This window comes from Notothenia rossii (assembly GCF_949606895.1).
Source record: "Notothenia rossii genome assembly, chromosome: 5".
Lineage (NCBI taxonomy): Eukaryota > Metazoa > Chordata > Actinopteri > Perciformes > Nototheniidae > Notothenia > Notothenia rossii.
Window position 1 is genome coordinate 67,070,755 of NC_136903.1, and position 17,212 is coordinate 67,087,966.

Sequence of the window (17,212 nt, forward strand, 5' to 3'; positions counted from 1 at the left end):
AGGACACTGCTGCAAAAAAACCTAAGAACTCCTGGCCAATTAAAATCAGAAGGTACGAGGCAGCGTACATTAAGTATGGCTTTACAGCCATACAGAAAAATGGCCATGATTGCCCGAAGTGTGTGCTCTGTCTGGAGACCCTCTCAAACGAGTGTTTAAAACCTTCGAAACTTCAGCGTCACTTGATGCAAAAACATCCGGCAGAGGCCGAAAAAACGGCAGACTTCTTCAGACGTAAAGAGGAGCATTTGGCCAGGCAATCTGCTGCATTCACACAGCAAGCTACCGTTCCCGAGCGGGCCCTGAAGGCATCATTTTTAGCTTCATACCACATTGCTCGTGCAAAAAAACCTCACACAATCGGAGAGGATTTGCTTTTACCAGCTACCAAAGACATTGTCCGAGAATTGCTTGGCGAGGATGCTGCTAAAAAAATTGACGCTGTCCCACTCTCGGACAACACCGTCAGCCGACGGATTGGTGACATGGCGCAGGACGTATCTGCTCAGCTTTTGGAGCAGGTGAGAGCCAGCGAGTACTTCGCTCTTCAACTAGATGAGAGCACAGACATATCGAATGAGGCCCAACTGCTTGTGTACATTCGATTTATTTCCCAGGAGAGATTTGTCGAGGAAATACTGTTTTGTAAAGCACTTGAAAGAAGAACCACTGGGAAAGATATTTTTCAAGTTTTGGACGATTACATCGAGTCTAACGGATTGAACTGGGCCCGCTGTGTGGGGGTGTGTTCGGACGGAGCCGCGGCAATGACCGGCAAGATCAGTGGAGTGACCGCTCTCATTAAGCAGAAAGCCCCGCATGTAGTCGCCACACACTGCATGCTCCACCGTGAGGCACTTGTCGCAAAAAGGATGGATAACGAGTTGAATCAGGTACTACAGGAGGTTGTACAAGTGGTGAATTTTATTAAAGCCCGCCCCTTGAAACACAGACTGTTTACCCTGCTTTGTAATGAGATGGGCGCCCGTTTTGAGGGGCTGCTGCTTCACTCAAACGTGCGCTGGCTGTCACGGGGCGCAGTTTTGAACCGTGTCTATGAGCTGCGGAGGGAGGTTGGAGAGTTCCTCTCTTCTGAAAAGCATCAGCTGGCAGAGCGGTTCACTGATGCAACCTGGATCCGCAAACTTGCATACATGTCAGACATTTTTCTGCATCTAAATGTACTGAACCAAAGCATGCAAGGACGTGACACGTACATACTGCAGGTGCAAGACAAAGTGCGTGCTTTTTCCAAAAAGATTATGCTGTGGTCAAACAAGCTCCAGGAGGGAGTCACAGAGATGTTCCCACTACTTCACCAGGAGCTGCTGTCATGTGATGATTTGGGCTCCATCTCTCCAATGATCCAGTCCCACCTGGAGCACCTCCAAGGATATTTTAAAGACTATTTCCCTGACCTTGAAAACACACATTTAAACTGGGTTAGGAACCCCTTTTCCCCCGGTGTCGGTTCTAGTTTGGACATAAAGTCACAGGAGGAGCTGATTGAGATGACAAACTCAGGGGATTTAAAACTAAACTTTGAGGCTCTTCCCCTGTCTAACTACTGGCTACATGTAAGAAAGGACTATCCCACCTTGGCTGACAGGGCACTGAAATGCCTTCTCCCTTTTGCAACAACTTACTTGTGTGAGTCTGGCTTTTCAACTTTAAAGGTACTCAAAACTAAACATAGAGCACGTCTACATGTGGACAATGACATGCGTATGGCACTGACAGACATTAAGCCCAGGCTTGACAGACTGTGTAGGAGCCACCAAGCCCATCCCTCCCACTAGTGTGATCACTGTCTGTCACTTCCAACACACACACACACACACACACACACACACACACACACACACACACACACACACACACACACACACACACACACACACACACACACACACACACACACACACACACACACACACACACACACACACACACACACACACACACACACACACACACACACACACACACACACACACACACACACACACACACACACACAAAAGAGAGGTTTGGTTTCTTTTTTCTGTTTTTGTATCATCAACAGTTTGTTGAAAGGTTTGTTATTCAGTGGGAATATAGTGTTGAACTTACAGAACCAAGTCAGTTTAATAGATTTTTTTCTTTTTTGACTGAAAACTTTTGAAGACATAATGCAAGAAAGACAAAAAAAAAAAACTCTTGCATATGTAAATATATTTTCTGTAGGGTAAAATGTATTGCAACATAGTGTCTATAATAAGAAAAACATTGTGGTGGAACAAAGATGCCCTGCCATACAAATCTTATTCTGTGTTGAAAACATATTGTTAATATTATTCTCATGCTAAACAAATGTAATAATTACAGTATTGAATAGAGAATAAAAGTAACAAAAACGTTCATAAAGTTGATGTGACATATTTTGTAGCATTGTTGGTGGATTTGCAAAGGGGGTCCCCGGCCAGAAGCTAATGATTTTTGGGGGGCCTTGGCATGGAAAAGTTTGGGAACCCCTGGTCTAATGGATAGTGAGGTGGGCTGATGATCGGAAGGTTGCGAGTTCAAATCCTGCCTGGAACATCACTTGAGTAAGGCACTTAGCCCCCGGTTACTCCAGGGAGAATGTCCCTGTAATTGGTCATTGTAAATCGGTTTGGAATAAGGCGTCTGCTAAATGCCTAAATTGTAAATTATATTTTTGGGAGAATAAATCCCACAGATCCTCAACTCCGGTGTGTTTCACAATTAACAACAGCAGTAACACACTATGCCGCCAGGGACTCAAATCCTGCAGTGCCAGACGTGTCCCCCTGCTTAAGCCAGTACATGTCCAGGCCCGTCTGAAGTTTGCTAGAGAGCATTTAGATGATCCAGAAGAGGATTGGGAGAATGTCGTATGGTCACATGAAATCAAAATATAACTTTTTGGTAAAAACTCAACTACAGATGTAGCACTTCATTTCAGACGCCTACCCGTGCGGGTCCGTGATCTGCACGGGGTGGGCCCCTGCCGAGAAGGAAACCCCCCCCCCGCAGGACTTGATACGGCCCCTTGATAAATAAATGTAATTTTAATGAAACCAGCTGCAATGGATCATGGATCCACCAGGGGGAGCCCTGAAAAGCTGCCACACTGGAACTCATGTGAAATAAACAGCTGATAGATCTACAGGCATCTGATATAGCGGATATTTGTTAAGATCCATATGTCACGGATAGGATCATATTCTGTGCTAAATAAGAGACATGTAATCATTTACAAAACATCACTATGTTTTTATTTAACAAAATAATGTTGTTTAATTCACGTTGGCGTAAATACAAAACCATCGCTATGTTTTTTCATCAGGAAATGCAGCCCGGCTCAAACAAACGATTTTCAATCATCATCCTCACGATCATTTAATGTATATGTTCGCAAATTGAAATGAATGCACTAATACATGTAGTTCAATCCACGTGAGTTTACAACAATAAAAATAATCGCTTTGTTTTTATATCACATCCGACCGGAGGAAAATGCAGCACGGCTCTCACTACCGATAATCCTAATCCCACGGGCAAACAATAATATGTACAGTGTTAATAGTTTACTGTATTATTAGTGTCTAATATTACTGCTATAACAATCACACATTGAGTTGTTAAAATCAGACCGTTGTTTTTTTTTTAAACAGTCTGAATGAAACGGCAGCTCTCAGGTGCCTCTCAGGTGTGTGTATCATATCAGCGTTGGGACTAACGCGTTACAAACTAACGCATTACTTAAACGCAACTACCTTTTGCGGTAACTAATAACGTTATTAGTTACCTATTCCCATTCAGTAACGCCGTTATAGTTACTGTGATTTAAATGGGTTACACTGCGTTACATTATGTGATACAACTGAAAATAATCTCCCTGCGGATGTAATTTACAGTTGAATACAGCGATGTCCTCTCACAGTACCATGGAAAAGTGAAAGTGAACAGAGAGGAGTGATGATTGGTTAACGCGGGGTAACATTTCAGGGTAAGCCAATCAGAGACAGAGTTGGGCGGGTCTTGCCTTATGGGGAAAATACACAGACACACAAACACTTGCTAACACACACACATACACGGCAACGCCCACCACCAGCACACACACTATGGCAGATGCAAGTATCAGCGAGAGCAGCAGCACATTTACAACTTGGAGATATAACCACTATTTTCAATTTGTGAGGATAAAGGACGCACAACATATTAGGGTCAAATGTAAACTGTGTGCAGGACAGAAAGCATTGTCCACATCAAATAACAGCAATGCCAATCTCCTGAAGCACCTAAGTAATGTACATGGGGCTATAAAACTAGTCGCCAAAGACCCCACCGTCTCAACCACCGGCAGTGACCCAGATTGAGCAACACCATCTAAATAGCCAAAAAACGATTTTTTTTAAATCGCCATATGTCACCCAGAGTCAACTAAACAGATTGATTGCTGAAAATCGTTTGTTTGTCTTCAGTGTCAGTTCAACAGTTTATTATTTATCTAATTGTTACTGCCAAAAGAGTGTAGTTCTTGTTTAATTGTCACACTGCCAAAATAGTGCAGTTGTTGTTAATGTGTACACTGTGGTGATTAACATTATTCACCCACGGATCTATGGGTCTATTGTTCTTCACGGACATTTTAGTGAACCGGACTTCCTGTTTCCGACGGGTCTTCCCTTCCCGGGCATGAAGTTGTTTACAATGGTTTTCGGATGCTAAATACAAGTCTAGCTTGTGCCTTTCATACCCCGCCTCCGACTCCCATCTCTCGGCACCACAACACTGCCAAAAGAGTGTAGTTGTTTTTATTTCATATTGCACTACTTAGAACTTGATTGTTGAGGCTACAATAAAGATGCCTGCTTTATTGTTATTGCACAGATTACAGGTACTGAGACAACGAAATGCAGTTTAGCTTCTAACGGTGCAACAAGCAGTAAAGTGAAAAGTAATGTACACGTTCTACAGAATAAAATATAGAATTAACTGAATGATGAATAAACAGTGAGGGGTATGAATACACTAGATATACACAGCAGCCTGTGAGCAGTATGAACAGTGTGTATGAATATGCTAAGATATATAAAGTATGAAAACGGTAAGCAGTGCAAGTATAGTATAAAATATATGGTTATTAATTTCATGATAAACATTGTGGAACATTTATGAAAAATGTGAATGGAAGTGGCGACACAAAACAACAACAAACTTTTGCAGAGCCAATGGAGAGTTTCATCAGCAGCATTGGGTACAAACCACCAATGAGCGCTCAGCTCGAGATACCAGCGAGTCGAGAGAGTGAATTATATCTGCATTTTCTCTTTTGAGAAGCCCCCACCCCCCATGTTGCCTATGCTGAATGCTGAAAACTCTTTGTTTAAAATTAATTGGCCATCGGAATGTGTGGAGTAAGTCTCCCAAGGGGGATGGTGGTCACATTCCACAGCTCTCCCCCCTCCTGTGATCTCCCAACCCCCAGTCTGTAGGTTTGTGTTTGCATACTTTAAACTGTCGCACTTTCTGTTTTTTCTATCGCACATTGCCGGTATGAAAAGGTCTGTGCCGGAAATATCAAACATTTAATAAAAGTGAAAAACAATGAACAAGACTTAACTATGGAGCTATTTCAGGGTCATAAGTTTTGATCGTTCAAAAAAATGCAATTTATTTGAAAGTTCAAGTTTTTATCCTGAACTTTGAAAAATACTATGATGTATTCAAAATAAAAATAAGTATTTGAAATCATTTTTCAGGTTGAATATTATTTTGATTCAGTTCAGCAATTTTTTTTGAATAAAATATTTATTTTCAGATTTCACTTTTATACATATTTTGATATTTGAATCCTTATTTTTTTTCAGTTGCAGATTTTTCGTTTTCAGATTCAAAACAATTATTTTTTCAGTTTCAAATCTTGTTTTTTCAGGTTTCACATTGCTCTTCACCTTCAGATCGTTTTTCACTTTCAGACCTTTTTTTTCGCTTATCTTAATGTATACATTGATCTACTTCAATCTACTGTACTGTGTAAAAACACCCCAATAATATTACAAAAAATATACTGCATAAAGCAAACTATATACTTTATTTGATCTAAAATATTGATGTTTTTTCATTATAGTAGCCTGTGAAAACCATAACAAATAAGTGATTAAATGCTACATTATTCAACAAACACAACTGCAGAGCTGCAAACATTGCAAACAGACTAAGTTCTACAACACCCAGTTGTCTTTGTGTATTTGTGAATGAAGCGCCATCTCATGGTTAAATCCAGTCATTGAACAAATGGGGAAATTTGGCAACGCCCTCTAGCAATTTGGCAACACCCCCAGCCACTGGGATGCGCTGGGCTTTTGACTGGGACACACCCATGTGAGTCTTATCTGGAGTGCTACATCTGTAGACATGTTTGGAGGAGAAAGAATAATGAGTTGCATCCAAAGAACACCATACCTACTGTGAAACATGGGGGTGGAAACATCATGCTTTGGGGCTGTTTTTCTGCAAAGGGACCAGGACGACTGATCCGTGTAAAGGAAAGAATGAATTTCAAGGTCCTGGAGTGGCCTAGCCAGTCTCCAGATCTCAACCCCATAGAAAATCTTTGGAGGGAGTTGAAAGTCTGTGTTGCCCAGCGACAGCCCCAAAACATCACTGCTGTAGAGGAGATCTGCATGGAGGAATGGGCCAAAATACCAGCAACAGTGTGTGTAAACCTTATGAAGACTTACAGAAAATGTTTGACCTCTGTCATTGCCAACAAAGGGTATATAACAAAGTATGGAGATGAACTTTTGTTATTGACTAAATACTAATTTTCCACCATAATTTGCCATTAAATTCTTTAAAAATCAGACAATGTGATTTTTTCCTTCTCATTTTGTCTCTCATAGTTGAGGTATACTTAGGATGAAAATGACAGGCCTCTCATCTTTTTAAGAGGGAGAACTTGCACAATTGGTGGCTGACTAAATACTTTTTTGCCCCACTGTAGCTCTCTCTGTAGCACCGCCCCACACAACATATTGGTGGTCACTCCCGGAAGAGACGTACAACAGGATGAAATAAACTGTAATATAGTTCTTAAGTTTAATTGTATTATTCACAACCTGTAAATTCCCTTTCATGTGGTACAACACGCTGTGTGTCAGGCCTTCATTTCATCGTTTTAATTCTGGTTTATGGACAGTGAATCGAGATTCAACACATTTAAATGTGAAATAAAAAAATCATATAGCATTAGCATACATGCCTTACGTTCTGTCTTTATTTCTGTCCTCTTTTCATCTGTGCGAGGCCTAAAGCTGATAGTGCCACTGTGCCGCAATAAGCTTCGTCACCCTCAAATGGGGGCCCCTGGTTAGCCATACCAGCTCTCTCCTCAGTCCTCTCATTTACACCCAGCATAATTAAGAGCTTCAACCCTAAAAAAAAAACTGGTGACTTGTAGAAACAACTCCCAGAGGATTTCACACTAAAACTGTCAAAGCAGCTGAGGGAGTGCAGTCAGAAATAACGGTGCAAACTTTTAGTGGGTGAGACTTTCTGCTATTACCGAACGCAAGACATTCAATAAGAATGTAAAGTCAGCCAAAGACAGATAAAATAAAGCATTCCTTTTACAGCTGCTTTTCAAATTACCCATATTCTGTATCAGCGGAACAGTTGACTGTAAAGAAGGTTATTGAAGGACATGCGGTTCTGAGGGTTTAGATTGTAATTTCTCTAATTTTACCGACATAGCAACATAAAGACGTCAACATATAATGCAATATACTTGAATTGTGTTTTCCTCTTCTGCTATCTGTACCTATAAAGTACAAGTAATACAAAAAAGGATGTTCATTTGCCATATGTTGCAGGGAATATTTTTGGTTTATAGTTGGTGAGTAGGTGGCATTTGAGATAATGTGCTCAACAGGATTTATTACAGAAGATACTTTGAAAACTTCCTCAAAAAGGAACACACTACCAACTAAAACCACTCTTGGCATTGGATTTGTCACAACGGAACCTGTCCCAAATTATAGATCCCAAGACATTTGTGATAAGGGATTTAGACCAACTTAAACATACATTATGCTCCTATGGTGCCTGAATTTAAAGACAAACTGCTTTTTTTTTTATGACCCACCCCAACTGTAACACCAATATGATGCAACTAACTACATACAGGGCACCATTCTTGCAGCTCTGGCAAGATAAAATATCACACAACTTCCCCTTTGCTACCCAACATAAACTTAGGTTGTGTTACGCTTAACAATTAACGAATGCTGCCGTTTTTCTAGCGAAGATGGTCTCTACCATGCACCAGTTAGAAGAAAAATAAATGAGTCTTTCCTTTGAAGTTTCTGCCTCAATGGTATTAGTCATCCTGTATATTTTTTATTGAGTCTTTAGCTGCTTTGATCTCATCTAAGCAATTGTCTCAGTCACTTTGATAAATATATTCAGGAAAAGTAGATGTCGGCAGCAAGTTTCTTTATTCAAGTCTGAAGTGAACTTTGAATGACGTATCCAATAATCCACAGGATAATCAACAAGGCCTGCATCACACACTGACAGTGTGTGACCTCCCTTATTATTTGATCAACAACAGAACTGATACAGTAAGATTACCGATCATACATGGTTAATATAAACACAGAACAGCTTGCTGGCTATAGAACGTGACGAATAACAACACATTCACATCCAGTATAGAGGCTGGAGATATCCCCTGTGTCGGAGATTAAAGAGGTGACCCTTATTTCCCGTAGGAGCACTTACATCGCATTTCCCTCCACCCCCCAAATCCCCACTGAATACATGATCATTGCTGAGAAGGCGACCTGGAGGATTGGCTGTAAACATCCCAGAGAGAGAGAGGAATAGACACTGGCTCCTCAGAGCTCGTCTATCAACTTGATGGGAGGTGTTATTTCTTAAGCAGGCAGCCAATATCCATGAGATCTGTCAAGGACAGGCAAAGGACGGGGAAGGTAAGCAGGAGAGGCCCCTAGACAACATAATGTCCTTGGTGGGTGAATATGTGCATACATGCAAGCACAAACACACATAGCAATCTTAAGGCTCTAGCACTATTCAACAATAAGAGGGATTAAAGATAGGGATGCACCGAATATTCGGCCGCCGAAAATTATCGGCCGAAAATGGTCGAAAGGGTTCTGGCACCGAAAAAATATCACCGAATGTCAGAGAACAGGGTTACGTTGGTAAGCTAACGTGTTGTTGTGATGACGTAATCAAAACGCGGCCACAAGCGACCATGCTCGCGGCTGGCTCACAGCCAACATGTCTGGCGCTTGGAGATATTTAAAAATATCAGAGAAAGAGGCGCGGATTGCGATTTGTAAAACTTGTTCAGCTGACATTTCTCGAGGGGGTGTAACTGCAAAGACTTTCACCACTTCGGGATTACTCCACCACTTGAAATCAAAACACCCGGACAAATATGCGGAGTAAGATAAAATCACAAGCACTGACAGCGAGAGACTGTTCAGCGCTGCCTCTCATGTGCTTCATGAGAAGAGGAACAGACTTATGGCTGATAAAGCAGAGAAGCTACTGTTCATTAAAAAGAACCTCCCACTTTTCCTTTATAAGTAGACAAGGCTGGCTTATCATAAGCTTATCTAGTTCTACATGTCTACTCTATACCCACTTTCCTGAACAATTTTCATTGTGAGTTATAATTCACCATCTCAGGTTATCATTATGGGGAAATGACAGCAGCACAGTGGTCAATATATTGTACTTTCGGTATCTAAATGATACAATGTTGTTTACATTGCTCATGAGGACAGACCACCTTATTTGCAGATTCTTGAAATTGTCATTTAATTTGTAATTGGTTGTGGATTTTGTATCCAGTTTTCACTTTATGTATCTTTATACAATGTTTACTACTTTGCTTATGAGGACAGACAGCCTTATTTACAGATTCTTGAAATTCAATTGTAATTTCATTTGTAAATAGTTACATTCATGTGGATTTATCCAGTTTGCACATTTGTATGCATGCACTTATAGGTGCATTTGTTGTTGTTGAAGGCCTGGCTGTTACAGTCTTTATTTACACTATTTTGTTGTAGGCCTACTGGCCTAGATGTTTATTTTAAAGCACCTTGGCTTTGTTCTGAATGCACTTTGTTGTAGTTATCCTACAGAGAAAAGAAAATGCACTTGACTTGGAATTAATGTACTGTATGCATTCAAAAGTGCTGAATAAATGTTTTATGGACCCATAATAGTGATTATTATTTAAGCTAAGTTGTTGCCATAATCATGTATTTTTCCATAATCAGGTAGCTGAACAACATTGGTAAAAAATGTATACATTATATGTATGTATGTATATATATATATATATATATATATATATATATATATATATATATATATATATATATATATATTTCTATTAATCATTTTCGGCCTTTCGGCATTCGGTTTTCGGCCAACTGTTTCCTATTTCCGATATCGGCCAAGAATTTCCCATTCGGTGCACCCCTAATTAAAGACCTTCATTCTGGAAACCCCATGTCATTACAAGAGAGATTCTACTCTGGACTGTGAATGGATGATCATATTCAAATCACATCCGAAGAAACGACTGAAATGCATCCAATTACTGACACCATCGACATGTGCAGGGGGACCTGGGAGCAGAAATAAGAAATACAAGTCCTTGTAGTGTTTCCTACAGAAGGCGATTCGGTCTGTTGTGGCAGCTGACCGTGTACACGCAGAACGAGGTACAACCACGCTTTCTTGAATTATTAAATAATAAACAATGCTTCACTGCAAATATTTTAATTGCCAAGAACTTAATGGAACAAGTATACAGCTCAATTGCCGGATATCTTTTTCATTTAATATTCCCTATTTATAAGCACATTTTCTTAATTGGTTAGCAGTATTTGAAGTAAAGTCGTTATAGTAGAACCTTGTATGGTTGTGGACAGAAGGATAGTATTTTCTTTTTCCAATGATGACTGATTATAACAGGCATGTCTAGAAAATATTAACTTTAGTCAAAAGGGCATTTTTCTTGTCAACACCGAACAAAGAAGACGATTGATTTTTTTTCCCGCTGACAGCAAAGACCACTGAAACACTGTGGTCATTGTGCCTAAGGAGGCAATCAGAAGTGTTGCCATTTTTTGAACTTTGTTTTAGCATCTTTTCCTTTAACAGATTACCTCTATTGGCCGACTTAATTTAGTTTGAAGACTGAAGACTGAAACGTTTGCTGCCACACAGGAGACTGGAATTTCCATCTCCATTTCAGTCAAGTTTTTTTAGTCTTGGATATATCGAGAGAAGCGATATGGAATAGGCAAGATATTCTGAACACGGGAAATCCTGAAGCTACAAGCACTTGGTTCACCAAGAGAAAACAAAGAAGAATAGTCTCTTTCTTCACCAGAGACCAGAGGAGAGGAAAGAGGAGAGGAAAGCCGCTCCAAAGACTCCAGTCTGTATTTAACACCCTGTGAATCACCTGATGTCATGGTATACTTTTTCTCAAATAAGCACGTTTTTGCAGCCAGGTGTAACAAACCTCATCAGCTCTTGTTCTGTATCAGGGGGACTGTGGTCTAAGTATGAGGTGTATATTGTTGTCCTATATTTCTTTTTCCAAAGATAATGTTTTTAACGTGCCTGATAACCCATCAGCACGTACCACTGAGAGTGACGCCATGTAGCCAGAATGTTTTATCTTGGCATCACTGGACATCATTTAGTGAGTATAACAATGTAATCTGATGTTTTCTGTTGCCAAACTTGCAGGACAGAAAGCGTTGTTAGGTCATCACTCTTTATTGACCCCAGTGCCCTCTTGTTCCAGGAGTAGTTGCTTTATTATCAGGGCCAAAGGGGGATGTCAGAGACCAGTAGAACTGTTGAGCTGAAGTCCCAGTTGCACGGCTTGTTGCTCCCACCTCTGCGACACACAGTACAGGGTGCATGGCTCCCAGCAAGGACACCGGAGAGATGTGCTTGTGTACTTGTGGTGTGTGTGTCATTAACGGAGAGCGCTGTTGTTAAGGCAAGGCAGTGTGTGCATGCAGTGCATTTGTCTGCTCTAATTACTCAAAACTAAGGCATAATTAACAAAACACCCCAAGGTGGATTGCATCACTAACAAAAAGCTAAAGCTGTTCCCTGAATACGACCAACACAGCATCTTTTTTGCCACGTTAAACTTTTTACCAGTCTTTGATTTATCTACCTTACAAATTACAAGTGTGTGATTGCCATCATAAGAAAGCACAAGACAATCAGAATAAGACTCATCTGAAGTATGGTCTCATTTCTCCAGATGTATAATTCATGGGACACACCTGTTTTCTGGACAGTTAACCCCCCTCCAGACATTGCCTCTTTGTTTTGTATTCTACCAGGTTCCTTCCCCATGCTATAATTATTCATTACAAGGGCCTTCCATCCAGTGTGACAGAGTTCCATTATGATGAAGTGGGCTTTGTTTGAGCTCACACAGCTGGACAATCTGAATGTGAAATCAACCTACCTCTGCAGGTGTCATTCTGCTGCTCTCCTTGTAATAATTAATTAATGTGTAATTTGTCAGCAGGATAAATTCCTGATGATGGCCGTGTCAAAATTAGATGCCAACTTCACCAATATCTCTTTTAACTTTGGAAACAAAACTATAAGGCGATGTAAGAAAGCATCTACAAAGATAGTGTTACTCAATTTATAGCATATCTTTGGTGTCACAGTTTCTGTTGTATACGACTAAAGTACATATTGACTTTGATAGTGGTTCATTATCTTTCCCCTCAGGGACCCAAGTGTCTAGTCATTACACGTAGAACATGTTAGGACTAGGGTTAAAACAAAAAATGGTTTTAAAGAGGTTCTAACAACATATTGGTTTGAAACATAGAGAACTTTATCACCACAAAATCAAATTGGGTTAGGATCCCTTAACGAGTGTAGTGGACCTACATTTTTGAGTTCAGACCTTTTAGAGTGCTAAGACTTACAACTTTACTATTAAGTCCCAAAGCAATGACTTTGCTCCACCTTTTTTTGTTTTAACTGATTACTACGCATCTAGAAAACATCTCACAACCCTGAGACAAGCCAAGCTACTTAAACACTGAACATTGCTCCTAAGAGCAAATAAACCCCTTTCATTGTTATTTATTGTTATTCATTAATAGTTAACTTCGTGGAGGTATTGGATTCTTGTAGGGCGCTGGAAGACATTGCTTATCAAGTTGATGCACTGTATCTCTCAAATGATGAAAATAAACCATCAATTTGATTGACTATAGAATTAGTCTTCCTGTAGGCAATTACAACAGCTGACACTCCGGAGAGCTGTTTTTTTAACTCTTACATTAAAAGGCTGCAACAGGGAAATCCTCCAGCTTCGGGCAGCTAAATGAGCTGATTGCACAAAATAATACAAAAGAAACACTGCAGCAGAATATTGCGCTGTTAAAAGTGCCGTATTGTCTTTACTGTGCATCAGCAACCTTCTACATTCTCCTTAGGAGTCACCAAATGATTCGAACGGGAGGTTTTTCCAGCATCACTGCCACCCCCTGGTAAGTGAATGTGAGAGGTAATGAGTGGAGAGGGCAGGGTTCAGGGCATGGAGGAGGTTGATCTGTGTTCCCCACAGGCAGCCAGGCCCTGGACCCCTCTCTGGGGTCACACAGATCAGAGGCAGCCAGCTGATGCAGCTGCTGCATCGTAAACCCGGGCTCTGGCTCCTCCATTAGGAGAATAACAACGAGGTAGAGAAGGGCTCATATTGTGAAGTCTTAATATAACGTTTTATTAACATCCTTTCTGTAACATCCATCAGTACCTTGAATTTCTCATCTGGGTGGTGTGTTTGGGTGGAAACCGCAGGGGGTGGTGGGCAAAGAAGGCTGAAATCATACCAGCTGTGTAAGCATAATGTTACACTAAATGAGTCAAACGAGACAGCAGTGATTATTGTAAGGAACCGAATCAAGTGTGAGTGGTTTGCCCCTAACCCACTGTGGGGGATTCTGAGAGTCTATTTATGTAAGCTGGTACCTTTTTAGGTAAAGTATTTAGACTTCACGTCACGTCACGTGAAGTCTAAATACTTTACCTAAAAAGGGCCATAGGGGGTTTCTCTTGTACACAAAGATAGTTATGCAGGCAGATTAGATACTTCTGACTTGCATCACATACAGTGTAGTACCTTCCCACTATGATATTGCACCTATATGCAGGGATACAAACACACGTATGGTGAAAAAAGAGAGAACTATTCGAAGCAGAAAAAAACAGCGTAATATACCATCTGACAAAGGCCTGTGCTATAAAGCTTCAATTAACTGGCTATTCTTTATAATATATAGAGATGTCCCGATCCGATCACGGATCGGAGCCGATCACGTGATTTTCAAAAGATCGGAATCGGGAGGAAAAAAATCGGGGATCGGGAATTTTTTTTTTTTTTTTTTTTTTTAAATACTTTTTTTTAAAATTTGTATTCAATGTTACAAAACAAAAATGACCATGTTCAAGTCTTAAAGTCATCCTGAGGCCTTAGTTTTGGTTTCAAATTACAGAACATCATGTATGTGTTGCTTCTTTGGGGCTTGTTTTCATAGACCTGGTTGCTTATTTCTCTCAAATCTGGCAACAGAGTGGGCAGGGCGCAGTTTCGAATTGTAGCAGTAAGCTAACGAGTACTGAAAGCTTTATTTTGTTTTGATCCAATGCTGCACAACTGAACCGATCCAATGCTGCTGTGAAAGAAAGAAGCTATATCCATGTTGGATAGAATATCCAATTTAAATAAAAAAATAACCTTAAGGGACAACTTGAATGCTTTTTTTCTTTTTTTTCTCTTAATGCATTGCATAAAGGTCGGATCGGGAAAAATTGGTATCGGCAAATTGTCAAAATCAAATGATCGGGAGCAAAAAAAGGTGATCGGGACATCCCTAATAATATACTCAGATCAATAGGAGACAGATGTTAAGTTATAAATCAAGGGTTTTTATTATTATAGGTAGATAAATATTATACACTATTAACTTTAAGGGCTTCAGTTTTTCTTCTTCTTCTTTGCTTGCGAAAGTGTCTCTATTGCTTTACGTATGGTATGACCTCTTCGCAAAAGGTCTCAGTAGTGTTTTGAAGTGAGAAGTTGTCCGTCAGTCCGTGAAAAAAAATGAAAACTCTTAGTTTATCCACGAATTACACAAGTCACCCAAATCAGCGTTAAAAAAGCGGGAGGCGCCAAAAAGTGACTAATTTGCATGCATGTATCTATATGGATTTGTTTTGACAGCGAGTCAATTTACAGACCTGCTCTCAGTGCTCCATCCTCACAGTAATGAGTAGTCATTAAAACAGCAAGGTTGTGTTGTTCTGTGTTGCCCTGTTACTAACAACTAGCAGATTTTATCCCAAGCTTGTCCTCTCGGCTTCCTTGCTAATTGTATTTCCCTTTTCCGTCCCCTGCAGCATGCCTAGCCCGGTCTTCGTCTTTCTTTCTCTTCCTCCGTCAGGGAAAACTGTTTCTTTTGACTTTGACCTCATGAGCCAATGAACCGCACTGAGCACCACATTCAGTTACTATAAGAAAACATAATCTTCTTTGGGTGAGAGACTATTTAATCATTGTGTTCAGTCAGATCCTTTTTCAATAAATAATTGATGCTTCACACACATGTACCCCTGATTAAAAAAATGAAATAGAATGTGTCTGCATTCAAACTGGTGTGAGATAAAAGAAAATTGATTAAAAAAGGGATAGCTGAAATTAAAACGAAAGGGAGGGCCCCTCTGGGACATGGTTAGCATATAAATGGTTTAAGGAGAGAGGGGGAAACTTCGGATAAAAGTTATTGGTCCAATTATTTAACTCCAATCCTTGGAGTTTAGTGGTTTCTCTTTATTGAAGCAATCATACCTTTTATCACTGACACCAACAAGTCTGTCACGTCTTAAACAAGTCAGCTCCAGTTATTTAAAGCTTGGCAACAATTTACTTTTATGTTCTTCAATGAAATAATGATCTGCCTGCTGGAGTACAGAAGAAAGCACTGCAGGGTTACTGAAGAGCTGAATCAGACCCCATGACACGCCATGCTTACATCCCTAAGCTTATACTAAGCCTTTTGACACTCTTAAAAGTCCAGTGCCAACTTCTGTTAACTATGAATTACTCTAGTGTGCGATGCATTGCAGAATATATGCTGCTTATATGTCTTCATCTTAAATTTGAGCACCTGCAGTACAGAGCCAAAAATCAACAGGTATGGTAAGAATGGATTCCCAAAAATGACTGACTCTGAGTTAGTGTAAACTGTCAGAAATATAAAATGTTATTGTTATACTTTGTTATTGACATGTACATTGGCAATTTGCATAACAAATAATACAAATCTAATTTTGAGGAGATCATTTAATGTACACAAGAGTATCAAGTATTCTTGCCTAAAACGTGTTACAATGTGTCCGTATCCGGTATCAGGGTGTTTTTTTCTCCACCATGGCACCGGTCCAAATGAAGGAATTGATAGACACAAAGGCCTTTGATTTCAAGGTATAAGACAACTATAGGAACCAATTTGCGATTCCCATCGCCATAAACAGGATGAAACAGTGGTTCAGTATTCAAATCCACCCTGAATCCCTATAGTAAATTTAAAAGTATTTCGCCTTCCGTTTTATTCAGAACTTGTATTTTATTACAGTGAAACACTTTCATCCGGACTGTCATCTTTCTCATCTCATGGCTCAAAGCAGCCCTCTCGGCTCACTCTTGATATAGGACATCATAGCACTTCCCGTTTTCTCACCTTACTCAAAGCACACAGTGAAAGCCTGCACATGAGACCGGGGTGTGATGATGGTCCACTCAGTCACACAAGGGCATCTCAGACACCAGTGGTTTAGCATGCATAAAGTAGATGCATTCAGTGTTCTCACTCTCAGAGGCAATATGGTGCTTGGAAAATACGCGCAACACCCTCTGAAAATAGATACATCTCTTTTGTGTACTTCTCATATAGTAAATACAGGTGTAGATCAAGCAAACATTTTTAAAAAAGAGGAAAATTACAATGTGCCAAAATATTATTCTCTACACTACATTATGCAGGAACTGTACAATATTTTGCATAAATACAACTGGGTGGCTCAACCAGCACGC

General features: G+C 40.1%; 1 protein-coding gene across 1 annotated transcript in view; it reads left to right on the forward strand.

Annotated features, from left to right (window-relative positions):
- LOC307038865 (zinc finger BED domain-containing protein 5-like) overlaps positions 1-17,212 on the forward strand; it is a gene marked incomplete at both ends in the record, with an annotated part of 34,870 nt that overhangs the window by 11,925 nt on the left and 5,733 nt on the right. The window contains one exon of the mRNA XM_079680539.1: positions 177-1,577. Coding sequence (XP_079536665.1) covers positions 177-1,577 — 1,401 coding nt within the window. The remainder of the gene's footprint in view (positions 1-176; positions 1,578-17,212) is intronic.